General features: G+C 44.7%; 1 protein-coding gene across 4 annotated transcripts in view; it reads left to right on the forward strand.

Moving 5' to 3' along the window:
• rerea (arginine-glutamic acid dipeptide (RE) repeats a) overlaps window positions 1-19,703 on the forward strand; it is a 127,264-nt gene that overhangs the window by 57,083 nt on the left and 50,478 nt on the right. For all 4 annotated transcript variants that reach the window (XM_030732813.1, XM_030732816.1, XM_030732815.1 and 1 more), the window contains one exon: window positions 5,440-5,510. In XM_030732813.1, coding sequence (XP_030588673.1) covers window positions 5,440-5,510 — 71 coding nt within the window. The remainder of the gene's footprint in view (window positions 1-5,439; window positions 5,511-19,703) is intronic.

A 19,703-nucleotide genomic window follows, 5' to 3' on the forward strand; every position in this document is an offset into this window, starting at 1 on the left:
GAACAGTTAAGCTAGTATTGAAACCATCTCCACACTCCTGGTCTTCAGCCACCCTTCAATCTCTCTGCTTAGCCCTTCTATCCCTTGAAGATGGGTTCAGGCAGCTTAGCGCACATCGATTAGATGGGGAAGTGCAATCGGCCTGTAGGTGGGCCTGCAGCTAACTCTAGCTTTGCTGCTGTTTAAAAGGAATGGAGGAGTTTGCCTGGTGGTGTCCAGGGGGCTGTGTCCCGGGCCATTTGTATGATCGGCTGCTGGGGTGAACAGCTAGCTCGGGCAGACATGCCAAATCGATCTGTGCCCTGTAGCTTAACTCGCACCACTTCCTCAGGCCCAGCCAGACACCTCCAGAGCCCATCGTCTACGTTCATCCACATCCCCACCCTAGATTATAGATCCTCTCTCTAGAGATTATACACACTGCTGTGGTGGATCAATAGGAGATACCCTAGAAGCATAGAAACAAAACAAAAAAAAACAAACAACTTGTCAGTGCACGCACATACATAGCACGCTGATAATCAGTATTGTGTACTGGAAAACATACACACACACCCTGTCATAGAAAAAGGCATGCTTTTAACAGTTGGAGACATGGTGCCTATCTCTGACAAACACACATCAAACAGTGGAGCTAATGGAAACGATCGCATCTCCTCCTTCTACCTCACCGTGTGTCGCACGACATGACTGCTGCATCATCTCACTTAACACCTGATTCATATTAGTATTTTTTTCTTTTTACTTGGCAAATGTAGATTTGTGTAGGTGAATCATATATGCAGAGAGATTAAGGCTAGACTGAGAGAAACACCTTGTGTGTTGAAGGATTTGTTGATGTGTTCAGCTGGCACGCCTTGTGTGTTTCTGGGTCTAACTGCATGCCTGACACACGCAACCAGTCCTCCTCCCTACTCCAAACTTTGGAGCAGCTGTTTACAGTCACACAAACTTGCCATGTCCTTTATGTTTAGAAGGGCTTCAGTTTTGTTTTATCAAATATACACTGATCAGCATCAACACAAACCCTCGACACGTCGCTGTCGTGATTGGTTAGTTATTTCAAAATGTAGAAACTTTTAATGACGGAATCTGTGTTATTCCTCAGGAAAGCAGATCATATTCCAAAATAGGATCGCCCACACCTATCATCACATATCATAGATTTCCTCTGTTTTTGGTATGAATCTTATTGAGAAGCCTGTAAGGTGTGAATCAGTAAATGTTGGACTGGTTTTTGTAGAGCAAAGACAGCCAGTGTAGCACATAAGCATAGCGCAATCCAGAGCTAGCTGTCGATCAGTTTGCGGTTTCCATTCAGGCTAACATAGGGGACAAGCCCTTGGAGTCATTTCATATTGAAACATAGCAGTGTGAATCTGTAGCCTGTCGTTAACTGAACAGATCTATTTTTAAAAGGGCCCTCTCCGCTCTCCCATCTCTCCCCACGCCAGAGACTCTGGGAAAAGGGCTTTTTAGTGAAATCCAACCACCTGCCGACTGCTAAATGAGAAAGCGTGGGCTAGCCGAGAGGGAAAGGAGAGGGTTTTGGTGGTGGGGGGGAGGGTGTTGTCAAAGAGCCTCTGTTCTCCCCTAGGAGCTCAGTCAGCTGTAGGCCTGCCCTATTGTAGAGAGCTGATGGTATCGCTTGCCAGGTATTTCCCACTGCTTTTCCAGGGAGAAGAAGGGAGACTTGTTGGGCTGGTTGGAGAGAAGAGAGGAAGGAAAGTTGGGGAAGAATCAAGTGTCTGTTTACCTTCAGGCCTTGGCTGCCTGTTACGCCACCCCACTGGGACCAGCCCAGCAGGAAGTGGCCTTGGTCATCAGCTGGTCTCGCTTAGAAAGAGCTGCTGCAGTCTGTGGTGAATCACTAGTTACACCAGTTTTGTCTTTCTTCTGGTCTCCTCACACCTCCATGCTTTCATTATTACATTCCTCGTTGTGTTTAATTTTAGGATTAGTAGATTCAAGTGGGGGGGGGGGGGGGGTGTTTGCCAAAGTTTTGCTGTGCGCCTGTGTGTCTGCGCACGTGTTCATGGACGGTTTGAGCCGAGCACCACTTTTAACAATGCAGGTGTGTCCTGCCTTGTGGTTATCACTCACCACCTGCAAGCATGACTTAAACAAACGCTCCCTTTTGATTTAATAAGCCAGTCTAGCTACCTAAAATATGCCCCCCCCCCTTCCCTGCACCACTGTTTACAAAACACTGGCATACATGGTTGTGTTCACAATGTGACTTTTCCATTGTTGCTGGCTCATAAAAGAAATCCAAGCAGATATTATCTAAGAACTCCACCTCCCCTTCTGCTGGAATGTTGCAGCAAATTAAACAGCATTTTATTTGCTTGATACGGAGAAGAGAAGAGGACATGCCTCTTTTGCTGAGGCTAGGTGTGTTTTAGATTAGACATGCTTGGCAGCCATGAGAGAATGGCTGGCTGAACAATGAAGTACAGCTGAAAAAGAAAAAAAATAGACCGAGAGTATTTGTGTGTGTGTGTGTGTGTTTCTGTGTGTGTTGTGAGGTTGTAACACTGAAAATTCAGCTGCTTGAACTCAGCAGGTACAGTTTAAATGGAGAAACAGTCATCACCGGGATCAGGTTTCGGTGAACTGCACTCAGTTACTTCTTGATTATCTCCCCTTTGTTGAAGTATCGAACTCGCTCTGTGTCTCGTTTGGCGCTGCAGCCGGCGGTGGATTCCAAGTAGAAGAACGTAAACGTATGGCTGCTGGAAGAAATGAGCGCTCATTTGCAAAAGCACCACTGTGGCTCTCCCGCCTCCAGTGAAGGCTGCATCCATCCGCCAGCACACACTTCAATCCTAAAAAAAAAAAAAGACCCATCCCCCACATAGACCCCCACCACAGTTAAATACCTCGTCCCTCCCCTTTCCACTTCTCCACTTGAGCGAGGAGACCCATTTCCAAATGCACAAAATGGCAGGAATGTTCAACAAACCAGGCAGACCCTGGAGGAACCGTGTGTCCCGGTTCAGCCCTCCTCCCCGTTTACCCCAACCCAAACCTCCCTGAGCTCCATTGCCTCCTTTTTGTTCAGATGACAAGAGTCTGAAGCGTTAACTTGGATTTAACTTTCACATTCACTGAGATTCGTGTTCGAGTCAATTTCAGAGAAATGCCCTTGAGGTAGTAGACTTTTAGTGCCCAGGATGAATTCAGAATGTGCTTTTGACGCTCGAAGAATAGACTCGCTTGCTGTCTGTGAATGATTAAACTAGATCCCTGTCTCTTTTTTTTTTTTTGCCCACCACCTATCTTTTTCACTCGCGCTGTCTGTTCTTTGTGCCTGTTGATGTGCTCTCGGGTGTAGACTCGGAGATCTGGCCTCTCTAAATGAATGTGCTGCCGAGGTGAAGGGACACTAAACCCTAATTCCCCCGATTTGACTCCTCCGAAACATGTCAATCTCATTCAGATTAGTCTCTTTTGTTCTCTGCCCTCCCCCCACTCCCACCATCCTGATCCCTCCTCCTCCTCTACCCGTTTTTCTCTGTCTCACCCAGTGCACGCACGCACACACACACACACACACACACACACACACACAGTGTGTTGTTCACAGATCACACAATAGCACTGATGGATATTTTCATTCATGTTATCTTGTAAATGACTTCCAGGGATGGTGTAGAGGAGGAAGAGGAGGGGGGGGGGAAGCATGAAGAGGGCAGTAGTGAGAGAGATATAATGCGTCACTCAGAGCCAGTGAGGGCGATAACACCCCCCACACCCCCACACCACTTCCCCCTTTTAGAACAGCTCATTCAGCCTCCAGCAGATAACAAGCCCACCCCGAGGTTACACACACACACACACACACACACACACAGCGTCTCAAAGAAAAAAAAAAAACAAAGCCCATGATGTCACAGGCATACACACGTACACACCAGCCCCTCTACAAATGGTGTCTTCAGTGTCAGAGTCATTTAATATCTTTTGCCACCTCTCTTTTCCTGTGCAAGTGCAAAGATAAACCACAGCCAGATCGATAACTCTGTTGACACAAATAAATAACAGTTGATGGCAGCGTCAGTCGCTCAAAGAAGGCAGCCACGCATCTTTTGTTAGGGAAAGTGTGGCGTAATACTACTGCGAGGAGCAGCTCAGCAGGTGTTTTAGTGAGATGAGGGCCAGCCGTTTGTGTTGTCAGTGTAAATGTTGCCCCCCCCCCCGCAAAAGCAAAGCTCACAGAGCTGTGCGATATTGTCATCCTTCATAGCTGTGTGTGTGTGTGAGAGAGTAAATGGCAGCAGAAGTGCTTTTCTTCATGCTGCACCAAATGGTCAGAGCACCCGGCCCTCAGAGCATTAAAGTAGCTGGTTGCACTGCTTCCATGTTAGTAGAAGGTCGGTTGTGTGTGTGTGTGTGTGTTTGTGACCTGTTTTTCAATCAATTAAGTCAGTGGCTTTTGATTGCTTTGCGTGGTGAGCAAGTATAAAGTCCTGTTTTACACCAAAATAAATCATTTTACTCTCAGTTTGATTTGGTTTTGTATTTCAGCTAAGAGCCAAAGGTGACTATTATGCTAATTTGACTTTTGTGAATTCACATCTCTCTCTCTCTCAATAATCATTTTAAAACCTGGCTGTTTCTAGGAAGTACTGTAGCAGGGTGAGCAGTAACCATTAGCTGTGTCCCCCACCTCCACCTCCACCACCTCCTCCTTCTTAACTGAAGTGGCTGTGTGTTTTTTGTCCTCTGCAGCGTGAATGTTTTTGTTAAGGAGATGAGAGTTCACGACCTGGCCATACCACCAGTCACATTCAATTTAACCACACAGCCAGCCAGGGCTCTCGTCTCTCTCTCTCACACACACACACACACACACACACACACACACACACACACACACACACACACACACACACACACACACACACACACACACACACACACACACAGTGGTGGAGTGCTTCATTTGATGCTTGTGACTGTTGTATGCCATTAGATAGCTTTTTAAGAAATGAAATGAGAAGACAGAGGGTGTGCTTCTTTTTTTTTCTCTCTTTTTTTTTTCATTAATTTGTTTCTCTCAGAGTAACCCAGAGCTAACTAGATGTGTAGCTGGCAATGGTTGTCATTTTGTAAAAACAAGTTACAGTTATGACTTGGGGATGGGATGGGGTTAAAGCTAGTATTGCTCACTGGTGTATAAATGGAGTGGAACAATAACATAATTCCCCTGGGGCGTAATGTTTGCTTTGGAAAGGCAACCTTGTAGAGCTCCAAAAGTCCTTAATCCTATTACTCGCATTCCAATTGAATTTGACTCAAGGAGAAAAATGTCTTTTCAGCAGAGGTAACAGCACACAAAATAATATATTACTAACTCTGGCTGCTTAAAAACATGAAAGCTTTGGGAAGTGTGAATATCTCCATTAAAACCTTTTTTTTTTTTCTCACTTGCAGATTGTGTGTACATTGAGAGTCAGCGGCCCAACACTCCCTACTTCATTTGTAGCATTCAGGATTTCAAGCTGGTGAGTAGATTTGTTTTTCCTTTTGTTTTTTTTTTTCCTCCCTTCCTATCAGCCCTTTTCATGTCCCCATTTCCTCACACTAGCCTGAGGTTCAGCACCAACCCACCCATATATCCCATAACAGGGAAAACATGCCACCGTTGAGAAGAAATTCCAGAGGAAATCGGGGCAAGTCTGACGAGATTTTCATAATAGATCATACTGAAATGCTGATGGGTTATATCATGAGGTTTTTGTGCGGGCAAATAAAAATCCTTCAGAGAATCTTAAACACTACTAACCTTTGCAATCCACTGGCAGTGTAATAATGCCTTTAATGGAAATATAGATGTTAGTCGATGTGCTTAATTGATTCCATGAAGGAGACCTTTACCAGTTTTCAATTGATTTTTTTTTTTTAACGACCTAATGTGGCCAAATTGCTTCTTTCGCTGAATAAAGAAAGAAGGTAGTTTTTAATTTGCTGATGAGAATGGCTGATTCATCAGGCTCGGTCGCTTTAGTGAGACGGCGCTTGTTTTCTCAGCAACAGGACACTTAAAATGCATCACAGCCACACATGCACACACAAAATTTCTCACACTGCGTTCTCCATGTTGACAAAAGAGGAAGTTGAGTTCATTCACAGCAGATTTGTCTTTGTTCATGCAAATAAAAAAAAGGACACAGTATTATGGTTTGAGAGCTGCAGTTTAGATGCAGATGCAGAATATCTTTTTTTTAAGTAATTTGCTGTATAATCCTGGATAGTCTTATTACCACACCATGTCTTTTTACACTAATGGTAGCAGCGGCTTACCCCATGCTGGATTTTTCCTAAAGGTCAGTGCACCCAGATGATTGTTTTCTATTGGCAGGCGAATGGAAATATTTCAGTGAAGCTTGAAATTCATTATGCAACTGAATGTGAATGTTTTTAATTGGTCTTTTGTGTGGTTTTCAACTGCTGCGAACAAAAAAGCTGAGCACATTTTGGTCCAGGTTTGCAGTAATGTGACCACTATTTATTGGGCAGAGACTCTTGGAATATGTAATGAATGGGTTTGTGTTGCCTTTTGCTTCTCAGAGTATTACCTGTTTTTTTTTTTTTAATAGGAGTTTGGTTGTCTAAGCAGGGAGCACAGAGGACTTTGTGAGGCGTAGGTAGGGCCAAAGTAATGGCTGCTAGGGTCAGAGGCCACACATAATGCTTTATGAAACAGGGGCGTAGTGAAGGTGTGTGTGTGTGTGTGTGTGTGTGTGTGTGTGTGTGTGTGTGTGTGTGTGTGTGTGTGTGTGTGTGTGTGTGTGTGTGTGTGCGTTGGATCCTATCCTAGCCCTCATAGAGCAAGAGGCAGGGTACATCCTGTACAGGTCAGCAGTCCATTACAGAGCTAATTCACTCAAGCTGAAATACATGTTTATTTATCCTGACCAAAAATAACCAGAAAATGCACAGTTCTATCAGGTTAGCATAGATGGTAAATATACTGTACTCATATAGCGCTTTCCATTCACACACATTCATACAAGCAATTTTTTTCTATGCCTAAGCTTTGCCTAACATTCTCACACACACACTCAAAATCTGATGGATACATTGGGGCCAGCTCAGGATTCAGTGTTTTGCCCAAGGCATGCAGACTAGGGGAGTACAGGGATCGAACCACCAACCTTCTGAGCCCCTCTTAGACTCTTAACCGCTGCACCTAGACCAATAAATGCCCATGTATCTATATGTTTATGTATTATTTATAGATAATATATGAATGCTAGTAAAGTGATCACTGTCTTGTAGGATAATTACACACACTTGTAAATGCTCTTGTGCTCAAAGGGCAGTTGTGTGTAGAAGTGTTTTCAAGGTGAGCTGTAGGCCTTGCAGCCAGGCCCCACAGCAGCAAGGCTTTAATCGGATTGCTTCTAGAGACTGCTGAGGACGGCAGGAACCCCTTCTCATGAACACGTGCACATGCGCGCACATTCTCGCATGAACACCCACACACTTGCACCTTGATTAAGAGCGCCGGAAGAGGTCTGAGGCAGACAGAGCTAATTGTCCAGGGAGAGAGGCAGAATACTAGCTACATTAGCTGACCTTCCTCTCTCACTTCCTCTCTCACTCTCTCTCTGTCTGTCTCTCTCTCTCTCTCTCTCTCTCTCTCTGTCTGTGTCTCTCTCTCTCTCTCTCTCTCTCTCTCTCTCTCTCCTCTCTCTCTCTCTCTCTCTCTCTGTCTGTCTCTCTGTTTACTCCCCTCCCCCACTCCGTCTGTAATTAATGAACAGCCATCTGCATGCCTTTATGTGTTTGAGCAGACTGTACCCTTGTCCTCCTATGTTAAAACAACAAGCCCCGCTGGCTCTCTAAACACGTACAGCATTTTTCAGTGAGCTCACTTTGTCACTGGGCTACAAATCACAAAAGCCAGGCTACAGTGAAAACTCGTAATCTCTGTTTTGGTAGTCTAGCACAAAATCCTCTTTTAGGATGACGGCTGATTTAGGTTGTAATTGCACGTTTGTATAAACTACCATCTAGCTGGGCCAACCTCGATTCTACCCCGTCACCCTGCGCTCAAAACTGGGGCACAGGCTTGCGCCTTTGGGAGAATAAAACGCTCCTTCACTCATTCGGCTCTTTTGCGGAACATAATGGTCGGGCTAATCTCATTTCCTCTCCCTGCCACAATATATTGAAAAGAAGAGACAACAGGCAACTCATTCTCTTTATTTTCCATCTTTCTGTAACCCCCCCCCCCCTTCTTCTGTCTCCACCCCCCCCCCCCCCCCCCCCCCCCAAACACACACACACACACACAACCTTTTCTTGCTGCACAAATTATCGATCACCCTCCACCTCTGCGTGGTGGAGCAGGGCTTTGGAGACACAGCAGAAGGGGAGGAAATTTTATTGGTCCTGAACCAAACAACCTCATCAGTATTGCCCCTCTCACACCCTTCTCCTTTTTCCTGACTCTCACTCGCCTTGCTCAGTCTTTAGGCTATTACAGTCTCAGTCGTGTACTTTATCTAATGACCTGTGAATCCAATTAGTGATGTGTAGAAATCGTGAATGCAGCCATCAATTTCTCCTCTGTGCAGAATAACAAGGATTGAAGCCCGCCTCTCTGACTGTTTGTGTATTTTATATCCTTTTCCTCACTTTGTGTCTTCCCTGCGTTGGGATGATTCTGAGCCTAATCTTGCTGCTTGCGTGTCTTCTTCCCTCTTCCTGCATGCACACACACACACACACACACACACACACACACACACACACACACACACACACACACACACACACACACACACACACCAAGACAGTCATTCAACAATAACACATGCAAAAATCAATCCTGCATCATTTTTGGGGTCATTGTAGACTTGGAGGGCAATCATTTCTCTCTAGCTTGTTTACTCAACAGTGGCAGCTTTGGTGCCCACTGCAACCTCTGTGACACATTGATCCAGCCATATAGATTTCCACCCTCCTGCCTCCTTCCTAACATGTCTGCCCAGATACAAAGATGACCAGCAGGAGGCTGCTTTAACCCTGGCGAAATGTTAAAACGCTCTCACAAAGATGAAATCTCACTCTCCCACATTTCAATTATTAAGAATGGGGAAAGTTTGCAGTAACATTAGTAAAACTAAAATAGCAAAATTATTAGCAGAACTTGCAGATTAAAAAGAATGAGGCTGTAACGCAAGAGAAACAAGTGGTAGCACAAAATTGTGGATTTAAACAGATCAAAGAATGATTGAAATGTTTGTTAAGGAGAATCAAGTGGCCGCTATCGTAAATGTGCATAAAACCATTATGAAGATGTGCATCGCAGTGCGTTCTCTCGGAAGTGATTAGTTAGGTCAATTAAAGGCTGGCAGTCCTTTAGGCTGTTTTCCCACAAGGGCTAGTTTCTGTTTACACTCAGTGCCATGACCTTGTAATGTGTTACAATCTATACTGGTTGAAAGCAATGCAGTGAGCTTGCCAGCCGCAGACTTGCGCGTTTTATCTTGTGTGTGTGTGTGTGTGTGTGTGTGTGTGTGTGTGTGTGTGTGTGTGTGTGTGTGTGTGTGTGTGTGTGTGTGCGCGCTCGTGCCGTGTTTCTATTCTGGTCACGCAGCTTGTATTATGATCATGTACTTTGATACATATTAATCTACTTCAACACGCACAGGCCCACGCGAGTTGCATGTCGCTGTGTGAGAAGAATCGAAGACAAAAAGCCATTTGACAGAAACTGAGCACTGAACAGTCTGCAGCCATATCTGCCCATTGACCCTGACTTCACCAATCCATCCTACTCTTCTTACCTCAATTGTCTCCTCTGTCTCCATTTCTCTCCCTCTCACTCTCTCATCTCTCTGTTTCTACACTTCATTCCCCCATCCCCCCCCCACTCCTCTTTATCTGCTGTCACTCACCTCCCTCCCTCCTCCCATCCCATGTTCAAGTCATTGTTCCCGTGTCCTCGACGCTCATTGACCCTCCTACCTCCCTCTCTGCTTGTAGCTAGCCTTATTTGCTGTTATTGGCCAAGTCAGCTGTGCCCAATACTGCCTCCCTCCCTTCCTTTCCCCACATCCTTCTCTTTCTCTGCCAGCATCCCTGTCTCCCTCCCTCTTTCGTTAATGGAGTGATTGCAGCGTTTCTCCCTCGGGGAACAAGGGATTGAGGAGCCCAGTGCACCAACACACAGACACACACACAACCAGACACACACATGTTCACTGTCTTTCTCCCACTGTTAGCCTCACAAACAAATGCTCATCTCCACCCCTGGATCTTCCTGCTTATGGACATTTAATTAGATGCCACGTACAATGCAATTATGTTGCCAGGATTCCTGCTCATATGTTGCCATCCTGATCAGCTTAAAAGGATGAAGGATCTCTTTTGTCATGCAACCAGTACAGAGCATGCTGTATTCAGTGATATTCATTACGTCCCCTCATTTGGCAGCAGTGTAAGGTTAGAACCACCCCAAGATTGAGTGCGCTCTGTTTCCCCTGCGAGATGTGCAAACGATAATCTGACACACTGTATATTCTGCGTGTTTGTCCAGAGAAAACATGTTGTGATGGCGTGTTTGTTCAGGTTAGAGCACTGTCAAGTAACATGTCAATACATCCACTCCGCATGTGTGTATGCGTATTACTGGAAATAATTATGGAAATGGAAGCGATGAGATGTGTTGAAACCATAGGTGTGTCTCCAGAGGATAACAGATTGCATATAAAGCATAGCTCATACTGATAAGTGTTTGCACACAGGTTGGTTTGCATCTCCTCTCAGTGTCTAATCCATAACTTTATGGTTAATAAATCCGGTTTGATGCAAAGAAACTGTGCCAATTTGTTTTGTCATATCACTCACTTCACTCACTGTTATCATAGAAATGTCAAAAAAAGGCAGGAATATTTTGACTGATCTGGATGTATGTGTTAAAAAGGATTTTTTCAGTCTTCATTTGAAAACATTTTGATACATTCTCTTCTTTGTGATGCTGAGATGATATCATCTATTTCCTGTAAACTGGTTGGATTCATTAATTGGCTGGCCAAAACATTTAATTAGCAACGACTTGCAAATTAATGAGGAAAACTCTACATTTTCTCAGTGTGGCACAATTGTTTGTAAGACTATTATAGAAAACCAGGGCTCTGAATGCGCTGTAATATTTTAATGATGCACAAAACGCCATCTCGTTTTTAGTGCTAGATAAAATTTCCCCTGAAGTCAACATCTACCAGTGTGTTTCGCAGAAGTGCTGAAAGTACAGTGCAGACGGTGGTGCAGATTTAAAAGCCTCTGCAGCTCAGATATTAATGAGTAAATCATTAAACATAATTTATTGGTTTTTTGCCATCCATAGTTCTCTGTGTGGAATCAGGACACATGCACAGTCTGTGCGTGGTGAGATGTGTATTCAGATACATGTTTGCTTTGGATTGACATAACAGCACATATGTCACGTAAACAACATGTGCATATCTTCTTCACACACACACACACACACACACACACACACACACACACACACACACACACACACACACACACACACGCACACGTGCACACCAAATGCTAATGATATCTCTCACAACTGCTTCCTGACTGTTTTAGTTGCTGTATAACATTCTGCCTTGGTAAGTGCCACCTATTCAAAGTCCATAATTAAAAATGTTTGATAAAGATGCAAATTTATGTGCATAAATACGCATGCTTAACATGAGCACTTATTAGGTTTTCTGTGGACCCTGACTGCAGTCCTAATGGAATCCAAAGTGCTGAGAATTAGTTTAACAATGAGATCCACAAGCTAATTAGCTTGCGGCTAGCTCACATGCGCATATTCAGATCCATGCAAAATAGCTGTAAGTGTATATGTGTTAATGGAGTTTGCGACTGTCCCTGTGATCCATTCCCACATGTGCAGCAAGTCAGTGAAAGCAAGAACGTCAGGCTGCGGTGCTCAACCTGTGTGTTTCTCTCGCCGGTGCTGAGCCACAGAGATGATGGTGGGAGGTTGACTAGACAGCCATCACTTGTCTCTTGTCACTGCCTGGAAGGCTGAGTTTCCTCTTTTTATCTCCTTTCTCCCTTTGCGGCCACCCTCCACCCCACCCCCATCGAACATTTTGAAATGCAATTATGGATCAGTGAGCACCGCCATCAGTCGCACTTCTTGTTAATATTTATCGAGTAGAGCAGGAGCCGCTGCCATCTCTTGAGAGAGGGGCGCTACAGTCATTAGGGGCAATTTTGTGTGTGTGTGTATCCGTGTGCGCGTCTCAGCTCTTTCCTTTCCTTCCACAGTCCACTCAGCTGCTGTAAGCAAGCTGCTACATTTCTCAGGCATGAACATGTGGAGGTGCAGCCTTTCGCAGTTGTGCGTTGGGTTGTCTTAAGTGTGTGCTTGTCTCTGTGCTCTCTGTGAGGAAGCAGCTTTGACAAGGGCATCTAGGCGTCTATAGATGTAGCCGGCCAGGCGAGCCCGCTGCAGACTGTGTGATTGAAGCATCCTGCCTGTAATGTTCCCTATTGAGTAGCTAGCCTTAAAGCAATATAACCACAACACAACAGCTATTAAACACTGAATGGCCATTCACTTCCACTTGCCTGCAAAAGGGAAACAAAGCAGGATATTTTTTTTTTCCCTATTTGGACAAATGAATTCTGCTCAGATTACCTATCTGTATTTGACAAATAGCCCCCTCCCTTTCCTCTTTTTGCAGTTGGCTGTGATTAGACCCCATGAGCAAAGTGTTTTCAGCCACTGTTTTGGCAGTATCATGTGACTTTCCCCATTATGACCATTTTGATTCATTCTTCCCTGTGAGGTATGAGGCACCCCAGCGCCTCCCGCCTCCTGTTCCCTCCCTCCTTCGCTCTGTTTCTGCACGCTTGAAATTTCACTGAGGTGAAGCCATTAATGCCATTCTTTGTAAAAACATTAGGTCATTAAGCTGCCGTGTTGGTGACCAGCTTAAAGCAGCTGCTCTTTCTATGCAAGCATGCACTTACAATTTGCAAGACTGACAAGCCGTAGTCCTACTCTGGTGTCGGTTTGCAAGCGTGGTACATTTCTCAAATCAGATGGAGACAGGCATGCGTCTCTCTGACAGCTACAGAGCCCCGTCTCTGTTGGGAGACGGGTTAGATTGATTGTCCACACCAGCGCAGTGATGAATAAATAAAGCAATACAAATGGCAAGGTTGAGATAACAACACATTTCAGGCCCAGCAAGTGGAGCAACTGGGATTGAGCTCTCCTTGTGGGTTTAAAATGAAACCTACCCAACCCTCTGCATGGCTCTTTGACTCTTCTCTCCCTCTTTTCATCTTTTTGGACAGATAGCACTTTTTTCTCTCACCCTCACTGCCCTCCCTGTGCATTAGCTAAACGCTGCTATGGAAACTAGTTGTTCAACCAATAGGATTATCTCTTTCTCTAGGATAAAAGATGGGAGGGGAGTGAAGTAGACTGAAATCAAAATGGGGTTTGTGTGTGTTTTTATGAGTGGTGATTACTTTCCCAGATGGGGTGTGGGTGCAGCCTCCGGACAATGGGGGTTGGTCGGACTGGAGGGCCAGGCCAGCGGCCGTAACATTTTCAGAAGGGCTCGATCAATAGCCACCTCTTTGACCCGTCTCTGCTAAATAATTCAGTAGAGAAGCCTTTTGACTACTCTCCCCTCTGTTAGAGGATAATTAGTTTACTCAGACCAGCTCGGCTGCATGTAAAAATGTAATTTTATGTCTTTTTTTTTTTTTTTTTTTTTTTCCCAGGGAAAAATTACAGTTGGGACTTACATTTAGTGCTAATTTCACCTTTTACTGTTGAGTTGTTGAAATTGTTGGCTCTGCCTCAGATGCTTTTTTTTTTTTTAGTCGAGCATAAGTGAAAACACCTACTGTGATGTCTTCGCTAACACGTGCAGTGAAGTCACCGCGCTCTGGTGTGTAGCACTACATTTTAACTTAAAAGCAGAGGAGAGAACAGACACCGCTGCCTGCTCTGGCTCTGCCGCTGATGAGAAAGTGGGGGGAAAAAAAACAAATGTAGCACAGATGCCGAGAAAGGCAGGTAGGTTTGATGCTCACAGATTGTACAGGACTCCCAACCTTGTTGTTGTATATGAAAATAATGGCTTGTTTATTCACTCGACCAGGGCCTTCCTATTGAAAGGAAAGCAGCCTCCTCCTCCATATGCGGCCGCATGCTAAATTAGAGGGCAAAGGGTCCTTTGAAGTAGGCTAACGTTCATAGTGTCTTGTAACCAGATAAGACTTTTCGTTATTTCTTTGCTCACTCATGATTTTTACTTTCAGTATGTCACTGTCTTAGTAGCGGTCGTGAGTATCGTACTTAGAGGAGAATCTCTTGTGTCTTCCTGGCCACCCAGTACTGAGTGTAGTAACCAGACACTAAACACATTTATGTGGACTGGTCAAGCTTTAATTGGATTGGCTTCTGCTCTGAAAATAGTTGGCTAATTTTACCCCACCTCCTGGCCTTCTCCTACATTCTCCTACAACTTCACTCGTGTGTACGCCCCTCGCCCCTCTCTCTTTTTATTTTTTCCAGCATTCACTTTTCCCTTCCCTTTCTCAGCTTAAGTAGGTATCTGGCATGCTTCACCACTGGTGTTCAGCTCAGTGTAATTTCCAGCTTGTCCAATGTGTGACGTGCCAATAAAAAAAAGAATGAGAGAGAAAAGGAGAGAAAAAGGAGGAGGAGGAGGGGCGAGAGGGTGTAACGCTGTGGAAGTGGAGATTTACAGTGGTATCGGGTTCACACGCTTCCACCCGCCCCCCCCCCCCCCCCCCCCCCCCCCCCCACCCCCCCCCCCCCCCCGCCCCCACCCCCAAATCTCTATTAAAGAACACATGGTGCAAATTAACTCTTGCCAGTAGAGAGAGCAAAGGGAGGAAGGAAAGAGGGCAAAGGCATCGGTCAGAGAGAGGGGAAGACACGAAAAGAGGAAATTTCAGGGATTGCTGTGAGGCCTGAGGAATGTCTGCGTTTTGTAGCTTGGAACCCGCTGCCTCACAAAGCCGTAAAAAACAAAACAAACCAAATAACAGCAACATCAACATCGGCTGTCATCTCCAGCGGCTCCCCTGCAGCAGCACTGCAATCTCACACAGACCTTCTGACACTTTGTACATGTGCTGTAGCTTGAATCACCGCCAACTCTGTCCTCCATTTACAAATGCTTGTTGATCTAATGCGACGCAACTGGCTCACATATGCTCAGGCTTTGATCATTAAGTGGTGATATTGGTCTGTTTAACGAGTCTGATTCAGTTTCTCAAGAACAACTCGGTCAGTATATGTGAACAAACCTAGAAACCAGAGAGCCTTACCAGTCATATTATCAAGATTTACACACTGGAGGCACTCCATAACCAGCAAATAAAACACTTGAAGGGCTCATGGTTGCAGCTTTTGCTCTCAAAGAAGGATTTTCATAGATTTTGTAAAACCTTTCAGCCCATAAAATTCACCCATATCCCCGAAGATTGACAAAAAAGATGATCACCTTTGATCACGCGTACACACAGGAAAAGAGTAGAAAAACTTAGATAAAACGTGTTTTTTTCCCTCAGGTTTCAGGTAATGACAAATCTATGCTGGTCTTTTCTTAGACACAGAGGGAGGATTGTGTATTTTCCATTCGGTGCGTCATATTTCCGCCTGCAGTGGCTGTGGCTGGTGTTGCATGCGCTTTGATGGGCAAGCCTAAATTATGTTTGCCTGTCTGTCACCACCAATGGATCACATGGAGTGAGGGAACCGCAGCTGCAAAGGCTGGGAGACGCTTCACCACACTTGCACACACACTTCATTTATCCTGCGGATAGGTGTTTGTGTCTTCTTGTGACTTACACACACAGAATGTTGCACACTTCATTATTCCTGCATTGTGTAACCCCTAAGTACTCTGCTGTGCTTCCCTAAAAAACAGTCCAGCCCTCTAAATTCTCCACCATCTCCTCCGCTCGTCTGCTGCCTGGAAGTACATACCTAAGACTCCCTTTCCCTCCTTCTCAGCAGTAATCTCTCCCAATCATCCCTACTGAGATTTCACAGTACTACCAGTTTATTTTATTGTTGCCTCAATCTTAAAAAAGTATGCTACGAAGCAGTATAAACACTGTGATGGTAAAGACATTTCCTGGCATCAAAGGGCCGAGCCGTGCTATCCCCTCAGTAGCTGTATTCATTTCCCCTCCCGCCACGCTCAAATGCTCTTTGTTCCTCTCTTTATAGGAATGTACTTAACAGTTTGGCAGTGTTGTGTTTGTGAACAGAGCCGCCTTTGTTCCAGCAGGCAGTTAACACTTGTGTACAGAGCAAAGGGAGGAAAATCTGCGTTATTAAGCCCACTGTTAAATTAGCCTAAGCACTATCTTAATGAAATGATTTAAAAAGTACAGACCTCCCATAAGTCTCTCTCTCTCTCTCTCTTTTTTGTACAGTTGTCAAATCCCTCATGTCTTTTATCCAGTGGCTTCTCCCCTATCCCCCTTTTAAAGACAAGCTTCTGCCCTGCATAGCAATCTGTGTTGGGAGCTTTATCTGACATGCTATTTAATTCCTTCTCCTGCTTTTTTCCAGAGCTAATTGAATCAGGACATTTTAAATACATTATTTTTTAATCCAGATTGAACAGGCAGTGTGCTTTTATAGGGCTAATGCAGTCAACTGTATAGACTCTAACTGCAGCATTGCAACAAGCTATTGAGCTGAACAGCCCACTTATAGTTTGCCATCATGTCCGACCCATTTACGATTGAATATGTCTTTCTTATGTCTTACCTTCCTCACCTTATTCCACTTTCTCTTGTCTTCTCCTTTCTTTCCCTTTTTTTTCTTCCCTTGTGATTCATCGTCATGCCTGTGCATCTTGGGATGGGGATGATCTGATGGCGGCCCACCATGTGGGCATGTACAAATTAGCTCACACACCAGCTAGAATTCTAAAATAAATAAATAAATCTCTGTCTTCCTCCTACCTTCACCTTCCTCTCCAGGTGAAACGGAATGATTTAATGCGCAGCCCTGTCACAGCAGGTAATGGAGTTGGTGGATGAGTGCAGAGGTTCTTTCCATCAGCAAGTGGAGGATGTGAAGGGTTGATGGGGGTGATTGAGACCTCGTCTGTCTGGGTGTGCTCCTTGGATAGACAGTGACCCGTCGTCCTCTCCTCCCCGCGGAGCCAAGAAGCACACATTTCCACAAAACACACACCTCATTTCTCCAGCATGAACCTCGCAGCCAAACTTGTTCTTACGCTGTTTGAGCTGTAGACTTGTGACAGGACCGGTGGGGGACTGATGAAGCTCGCTGTTAACAGATGGCTGACTGTCTCCTGGAGTACTTTTTGGCCCAAAATGTCATCTCTAAAGATGCCTCCCTGGGTCATTAGTGGGGTTTTAGATGGGCCTACTCTGAGTGATAATGAGACATAATGTTATTTATTTGTCAAAGCTTGAGTTGTTATTTTTATTTATTTTTTTTTATTTTTGAAAGCAATTGATTGAATGCGTCGCTCAGTTTTATTTGAGGCATTTTTTCGAAGTCACTTTGAACCTAAGAGGTTAGTGCAACGTGAGTCCTAATCCAAACAGTGAAAGGTACAGGGGAAGAATATTGATTACCTCTATTGATCACATGCACACTGCCCTTGTTCTTCCCCTTTGTCTTTATCTTTGTTTTGACTGCGCTCACCTGTTAACCTGTCCTGTTAATTAGTCACGAATGTTTTTTAAATGCTTATTGATTTTGTACTTTTTGAATTTTTGTTTTTTATTAAGAGTAAAAAAGCAAAGCAAATTTGAGACCTGAATTGCTTTATTCTCTTTTGGCCATTTCTGATTAAATTTGTGAACTCAGCCATATTCTGCATATATTAGCATTTATAGCATAGCTGAGCCAAGGAGAGCTGAGCTAAGAGCTAGGCAGTCATATGCTGTATATATCTGCCTTTCACTTTGGCTAGGTATTTCAACAGTCTGCTTGTGTTTGAGCCCTCCAATGCAAAAGACTTGTTGCCCTTGTGCCAAGGAGCATTGTCAGCACAGACTCTAATGAAGTGTAACCATGCTTTTGAGCGTTTAGTTCTCTCCTTCATTGTCATTAAGAGCAGGGTCTTTTTGTGTGCTGCATGGAGCAGCAGTGTGTGGGAGAGAGAGAGCTGCCCCACCCCTCAGACTCAGGGAATGAGAGAGAGAGAGATCTTTTCTGGATTGGGAATAGCGTAATTGCATCACAGACAAATCTCTTAATCTTACTGCAAATTAGAAAAAGAGTTGGTGAGGCCAGTTGTGCAAGATAATGTTTGTGTAGCATTATGTAGCAATCTATTTTCTGAATTTCTTTAATAAAGAGGGCAGAACCGATTACATCTGAGCTTGCCAATAATTTAATAATTAATAATTTAGCCTTTAGGCACGTTTAGCATTGGGTTTGACTAGCTACCCATCCCTGCTAACATCCAGTCCACCTTGGCATTAAGCCTAAAAGCAGAGATATTGGTTACTCTTAAGAGAGTAGATATAATAGTCCTGCTCTTGTGTGGATGGCTTTTTGAGACACTAGCTCAACTCATTACACAGCAACAGCTAGCCATAATTAGGTGCAAACTGTTTGCTGCTATGCTAAAATGCCATTTAAATGCCAAATGGCAGCGAGGGTGTGTATAATATGTGGGATCTCTGGCCTGTTGCTGTAGACTCTGCTGGATTGTTGCTGCTGCCAGAGAGAGGTTACACAGAGATAAGTGGTTGCTCTTGCTGCATCAGCCCACACTGCCCATGTTAGCTCATCAGCTAGGACTCCCCACCTAAAACCTTTAGCACTTCATGAGCTATTGTTAGCAGAGATACTGTCTGGTAAATTTGAGAGGGTTGCTTTACAAATGAATATCTAAGCATGTACAGACCAGCCAAGAGCTCCCGCGGCTCGCTCAGTTTAGGCGGGCTCGACTTTTGGTGTCATGTTCACGGTCAGCGTGGCTGTCCATTCACACCGGAGAGATATTTTTATTCTCAACTGGACACAGATGAGTTGGCTCTGTGATTAGGTATTTTGTCTGTGCTGTCCTAACACCCACTCCTAGCTGTTTCAATTCACTGTTTTACCTTTAGTAGGAGAGCTGTTGGTGTGTAGCTGGTGAGTGCAGCACCACAGGCCCATATAAGGAGTGTGTATGTGTTCTGTGTGGCTCTGCACAGAATCACAAGGTGTCTGGAGTCCACCTGTCAAGCCCTACCACAGCCATCTTTAGCACCAGTCTGACAGAAAACACCAGAGCACAGTCAGCTTTATGCCAGATGGCTGGTGTGCTATGCTAACGTGCTATAACAAAGATGTTTATTATGATTGTATGGCATGCTAAGCTGGCAGTCACTGGGTTTGATTGAGTGAAAAGAAGCAGTGTTTTCACGGGGCTGGTGCAGCAGCCGCTGAGCTTGATAGCCTTTAAAGTAAAGCAAGGCTACACGTCCCACATCCCTACCAAAGACTAATGTGCATGCTTGTGTGTGTGTTTGCATCGCTGTATGTGAGCAGCGTGTGTAATCACTCCTAGCTGGCGGGCTCAGAGGGAGAGGTGGAATCAATGCAGTGGGCTATGAAGAAAAGGAGAGAGAAGGAGGAAAGGGAAGGAGGAGGCTGATCAATATCATAGCAGCAGGGT

This window comes from Archocentrus centrarchus, chromosome 7 (assembly GCF_007364275.1).
Source record: "Archocentrus centrarchus isolate MPI-CPG fArcCen1 chromosome 7, fArcCen1, whole genome shotgun sequence".
Taxonomy (NCBI): Eukaryota; Metazoa; Chordata; class Actinopteri; order Cichliformes; family Cichlidae; genus Archocentrus; species Archocentrus centrarchus.